Source organism: Chaetura pelagica, unplaced genomic scaffold (genome assembly GCF_000747805.2).
Source record: "Chaetura pelagica isolate M959 unplaced genomic scaffold, ChaPel_1.0 scaffold642, whole genome shotgun sequence".
NCBI lineage: Eukaryota > Metazoa > Chordata > Aves > Apodiformes > Apodidae > Chaetura > Chaetura pelagica.
The window spans coordinates 42,211-48,116 of NW_009952704.1; the positions used below are offsets into that span (position 1 = coordinate 42,211).

A 5,906-nucleotide genomic window follows, 5' to 3' on the forward strand; every position below is an offset into this window, starting at 1 on the left:
TTTTGATTTGTGTTCTGAAAACAGCCCTGAATTCTCAACACTACTGCTTTGCACAGCTGCAGTACCTGGAGCAGTGAGTGGCCTGGCTCTCCTTGTGCTGTTTCACTGGAGCTGAGTGAAGGGAAATTGTTTGCCCTGGCTTGTGACTCAGAGAGTTTAAATAGATCAGTCATGGGGGACTTCAGGGAATGCAGGAGTTTTGCTTCCTGATTCTGGATTTAGAATATCCATTTCTGACACTTATTTCACACCTGCAAAAGTTACTTGAAGAGTGGACCATGAAGGTGTGGGAAGAGAAGAAAGGCAAAGAGGAGATTTCCCACTGGAATTTACGTTATATTTTTGTTCTTTTTCTTCTTGTTCCAGTGAAATGAAGCAGAAGTTGGATGAAGAGGGTAACAAGTGCAGCATCCTTTCTAAGCAACAGAAGTTCAATGAGCACTGCTGTATTCGCTGCTGTTCCCCCTTCACATTTCTTATCAACAGCAAGAGACAGTGCCAAGACTGCAAGTACAACATCTGCAAGAGCTGCAGTTCTTACCACAAGAAGGAGAAGGCTTGGATTTGCTGTGTCTGCCAGCAAGCAAGGTAAGGGCCTGTTGTTCAGCAACCTGTGTAAAGCAGCTGTGGCCTGACCTGAGCTTTTCCTGGTATTTGTTAGTAGATAACACAGGCAGGATAGAACATGAGGTACCTGTTTATGTAGGGGCTGATTTGTTCCTGAGGTGTGATGTGCCTGTTTTTTGTAGAGTTTAATTTGTTCCAGGAGTGTTTGGTTACCTGTCGCATTTTCCAGGCTTGCTTAGCTGGACTGTTGGATCAGCAAGCAGCGGTTGGATAGAGCTTAAGCAGGATTTCCTGAAGTGCCTGGGTTACTAATGGAACCTGAGTGCAGATAGCAGTGAGGCAGTTAATCATTTTGCAGCAAATCCCACTGATGAGTGGGGAGTGGAAGAATGAATATTGGTGAATAGATCATCCAGCTGTGACTGCCTTTTGGAGGTCTTTTCTAAATGCCAGCTAACTGGTGAAGATGCCTGGGGCAAATAACCAGACAAAATAGCAGTGCAACGTGTTACAACTCTTAACATCTTTTAAGAAAACACTGCCAGGCTTTTATTTTCAGAGGGTATCAGGGATTTACTATCTCACCTTTTTGAGACTAATGGAGGCACAACATTTAAAGATAGCACCAGAAAAACACAGAAAATTAAAGCAAACACATAATAGCAGCAAAGTGGCCATTCCTTGGACACTGACTGTGATAATCCTACTTGTCTGCATTGCAGGCCAGATTCCAAAAGCAACCTTAGCTGTGGTGACATAGCACTGACTAAGGCCTTTTTACTCAAGAAGGGTGAAAGAAATAATTTGATTCGTCATAGTTTAACTTTGCACATTGGTTACTAAAGCAGCTGAGGAAATGTGACAAAGGTGCTGTTTATTCTTTATCTTTCCCTTTAGTGGAGAACACAGATATGAGCTCAAGAGCTGAGTACCTTTCCAGTGCTGTATGATGTTTGTGTCCTTACCAAAGACTCATTGCTCCCACTTGTTTCCCATCAACACCCACTTGAAATTTCAGCTTTCACATAGTCTCTGTTAATGCGATGTGTGCCTGTTGACACGGGGACTTAAAATCATAAGGATCCCAGGTAGATGGTGCTGTTTCCAAATACCAGCCTTTGAAATTGAAGGAGGTTGTATTCTCCAGGGTACCTGTGCTACTGCTCTGCCTTTTACCTTGGAAAACCTGCACATGCCTCTTTTCCCCAGTGGGGAAGGAGAAGAATGACAAGAGTATCTTTTCCAGCAATATAGAAAGCTGTGGAGCCAGTGTTTGTTCCTACTTCCTTATTCAACCATTTCTTCCACCTGTCCTGAGTTCACCCGTATGACCAGCAGAACAGGCAGTCAGGTTTGGGGATGCTGATGAACAGCACTTAAGATAATTTTTGCTGATTCCACAAAAAAAGCCTCAAAAGAATTTAATTTCAGAAGAAAAAATTGTAGCTATTTTATTATTATTATAATTTATTATAATTTTTATATTATAAAAAATGCTTCTCCCATGATCCTGTGCAGCCTTCAGTCACCCACCTGTAACACAGTGATAAACATTTTCTTTATTTATGAGGTCTGAGACACAGCTTGAGTTATTTTTCAGTTAATAAATTAACTAGCACTGCTGCTAATCATTTTATGATCTGGTTTATTTATTGGACTGTGAGACTTACAAATCCCTGTAGGGCAAGCAGGGACTGGCATTCTCAGGGGCTTCTGAGATGTCTTGGTTTGGTGGGGGATTTTTTTTTTTTTCAGTTTTGTGAGGTGGTGTGTTTGTGTTATGTGGGGTTTTTTATTTTTAACTATCAGTCAGTATTCATTCCAGGGAAAAACTCAGGGGGAAACACCACAGTCTGTTGTGAGTCCTGTCTGACTTACTCTGCAGATGGAGCATGGGTTGTACCATCTTGACGCTCCCCAGCTCCTCTTCTGTGTCCTTTATTTTTTCCTTTAATAAGACAGCCCAAGTAGTGGAAAAGTACAATTATATACAGTGCAAGCTTCCTATAATGACACTTGTGCTCTTCAGCTCTGCTCTAGAGCTACGCGTGAATAATCCTGAGTTTTATTTCTAATATGCATTTAGAATACGTCAATCGGTTCTCTGATGTCAGAAGCAGTTTCTTGCTGCACAAAAAGCTATAAGGCATTCTCAGCATAAGTTTTTATAAAGATGATTCACCTTATACATTAGATCTTTAGGGTCAAATTAGGTGAATTGCTAAGAAGATAAATTTCATTTATATGCCCACATGAAAATTCTGAGAAGCTCCTGTATGAAGTGGGAAGCAGAACCAATGACTTGGGGATGGTTACACTTTCCTTGAAAGCATTGTATTGCATAAACATCACTTGGGTTGGATGAGGGATTTAAAGCCCCTGTGAGAGGTGTACCTTTTTATTTAGACTACCTTATTTCCTGTTATCTTCCTCCAAAAGAATGGCATCAACTTTTGTAAACAGTCTCCTGGTAGATCCCTGCACTGAGGTGATCTTGACACTGAAAAGTCTGTCAAGTTGAGTTAGCCTCTCAAGCCATGACCCTCATGGAGATACCTGTTCTGTGGAAGTTGGTTTTCATCTTCCAAGGCAGAGATCTGCGTTAACACTTGGCAGAGAGCAAATGCACAGGTCAGCATTTGAAACATATTACATTTGTAGAAAAGTGGTCAAAAAAGTTACTTTTGTTCGTCAAAGACCAGGAAACTCATCAATAAGCCAATGAAAATTTTGGTCTTTGGACTCCTTTAATGCCTGTCTTCTGTTCCAGTAGATCTTTTTAAAGTTACAAGAGTCAGATCAGTATAGAATCTCAAAGCTCAGAAACATCTTTACAGCAATGGCTGTATACATCTTGGGAGGAACTGTAGAACCTTCATTCAGTGTCCCAATTTTCCATTTTTAGCAAACATTCTCCTAATCCATTTTGGTTTAGATTTATCTCTAGATGCTGTTCTAGGATTTTTTCCTCTCATATATCTATCTTAATTTTTAAGTACGTTATATTAACATTGTATATTATTAATTTCAAGTTTTCAATTTCTATATAGTACATTTCCATTTCTTATCAAACTTTTGTATCTTTTTAGATACATATAGGACAGATTCAGATTTGGGCAACTTGCTGAAAACTGTACCTCTCAAGTCCTCTCGACTAAGTACATTCTAGATACAGTTTCTTTGCCCTCTGGAGTAACAATTTTGGTGCAGGATGGTTTTTTTTTTTGCTGTTTCATTAGAAATAGGGTATGCTTTCTGTTTCTTTGAGACCTCTTTTCTTTTCCAACCCCCAAAAAGCCGTAACATGCTAGTGATTCTCAGCTTTCCAGTTTACAGGTGTACAGAAAATAATTAGTATAAATAATTAAAATGCATATTTTTTTCAAGTTTTCTAAACCAATCATGTTTTACTTCTGAACTGTAGGAGGGGTATATATAGGCCCATCCAAAATAAGACACACAAATGTCTGGCTGTCCACCTCAACTTTTCATGAGTGTCATGCATGAATCCCCCCATGTTCTTGGTTCCTGTCTTCTGTTCTCACCACCTGTATATCAAAAGATCTCTGTCATGAGTGGGAGCATGGACACTTAATCCTTTCATGCCTTCACATCTGTCTGCTGTGTGATTCTCTTAATTGTTCTCAAAACCCTCACTCATATGATGAGAGTTCATCACCTGGTGGCTTCTTGCTCAGCTCCCTTCAACCAGGGTGTGAGTACAGGGCATCACCTGGTCTGCAGCAAGTCATTACTCTGCTTAGTAGGAGCTGCTTTGTTCTTGATAGTCCTTTGCCAATGGCAGTTAAGAGACAGACACTCATGCACTGCTTCTTTTCTCCTTAATTATGTTAACTACTGAAAACACAGCCATGCTGCACACATTCAGACTCTGTGCAGTCAAAGCAGTGTTCCAAGTGGCTCAAAATGGGTTCTTGAAAGCATCACACTTTGTTTGCAACACAGATTTATTTGAATAGTTAGAAGAGCAGCTCTTGCTTTTTGTTTGATTTCATACTCCCAGATTGACTACTGCTTGAAAAACAAAGGAAGCAAGATTATCTTCATGGACTCTCAACCCAGAGTAGGTTTTGGATGTTCTTTACGTTTTCTTTAGAGTTTATTGTGATGCCCACTTGAAAGGTAGGGTTCTAACAAGACTAACCATTTGCATCCATAGCAAATGTTATTGTCTCACTGGATCTTGAACATTTATTAGAATTAGATTAATTAGATACGAATTGTATTTTTAAATGTACATTTCAGTGAGACCTGAGGAAAATGTATTAATTACTATTTTACTTTCAGTGCCCTGTATATTTGGCTCTGAGTAGCATGTATTGGGAGTAATGCTAATATAAAAATGAAGCAATGCTTCTGATAACATGAAAATTGCAACAGAAAATAAAATTCTAGGTTCAGTGGGCAGACAGAATACCCTTCAAATACAATCGAGCTTTGCCAGCCCCAGGTACAGTCCTAAATAAACTCTACGTTTCATATGGTTTTATTTGGAGGGCCCTTTCACTGTAATGTGCTTTAATGTCAGCAGTATGGAGTGTATTTTTGTGGAAACACGATAAAGTTGATGGTAGCTGTTATTTTTGCCTGCCAAAGGAGAATCTTCTGCTTAGCTGATGCAAGATTTCATGTAAAACTGTTTACAATCTCTACAGGGAAAAAACCCCAAAAAACCTAAAAATCAAAGAGAGGAAAATGAGGCAAAACATTGGGATGGTACTTGAGAAAAACCAGTACTCCTAGTAAAAAACTGAACCTTGTACTTTTTTGTTGATGCATTTGGCTGTAACAAAAGTGTTTCAGGACTTAGTTGTGGAAAGCTGATGAGGATATAATGCTGCTTGGCAGTCTTGTTTTGCTTTCAAGCAGGCTCAGCCATCTGGTAAAAGGAAGCTGAAATACCTTTATGTAATCTGCCTCAGCCACAGCTTAGAGCTTTGTGTGTACTTTTCCAAGAGTTGCATATTTCTGCTGTCTAAGGTCCTTGCCTGACATTAGGGGGAACTTCTACAGAACTTGGAAGCTGTTACTTTGTTATGTAAATGCCAGGAAATGTGGTTTTCTAAGACAGAACTGGATAGGAACATTCACTTTCTGTGGGGCACAGTGGAAAAATGAAAGTTTTAGCTCTGCCATGTGCATGTTGTCTTCACTGGACATAATATGGGTCTTGTTCTGGTTTTTAAAAATCTTCTAAATTATGCCATTCACATTGTACTTAAGGGATTTACTCATTTTGAGTAAAGAGCAATGAAGATTATTTTCCTCATGTGTGCATGCTTGTAGAAATTGAGGTGGTTCCTTCCAAAAATTCCTGC

General features: G+C 39.5%; 1 protein-coding gene across 1 annotated transcript in view; it reads left to right on the plus strand.

The window, feature by feature from the left end:
* Positions 1-370: 370 nt before the first annotated feature.
* MYRIP (myosin VIIA and Rab interacting protein) overlaps positions 371-5,906 on the plus strand; it is a 119,266-nt gene continuing 113,730 nt past the window's right edge. Inside the window, exon 1 of the mRNA XM_009994092.1 lies at positions 371-588. Within this exon, the coding sequence (XP_009992394.1) occupies positions 371-588 (218 nt within the window). The remainder of the gene's footprint in view (positions 589-5,906) is intronic.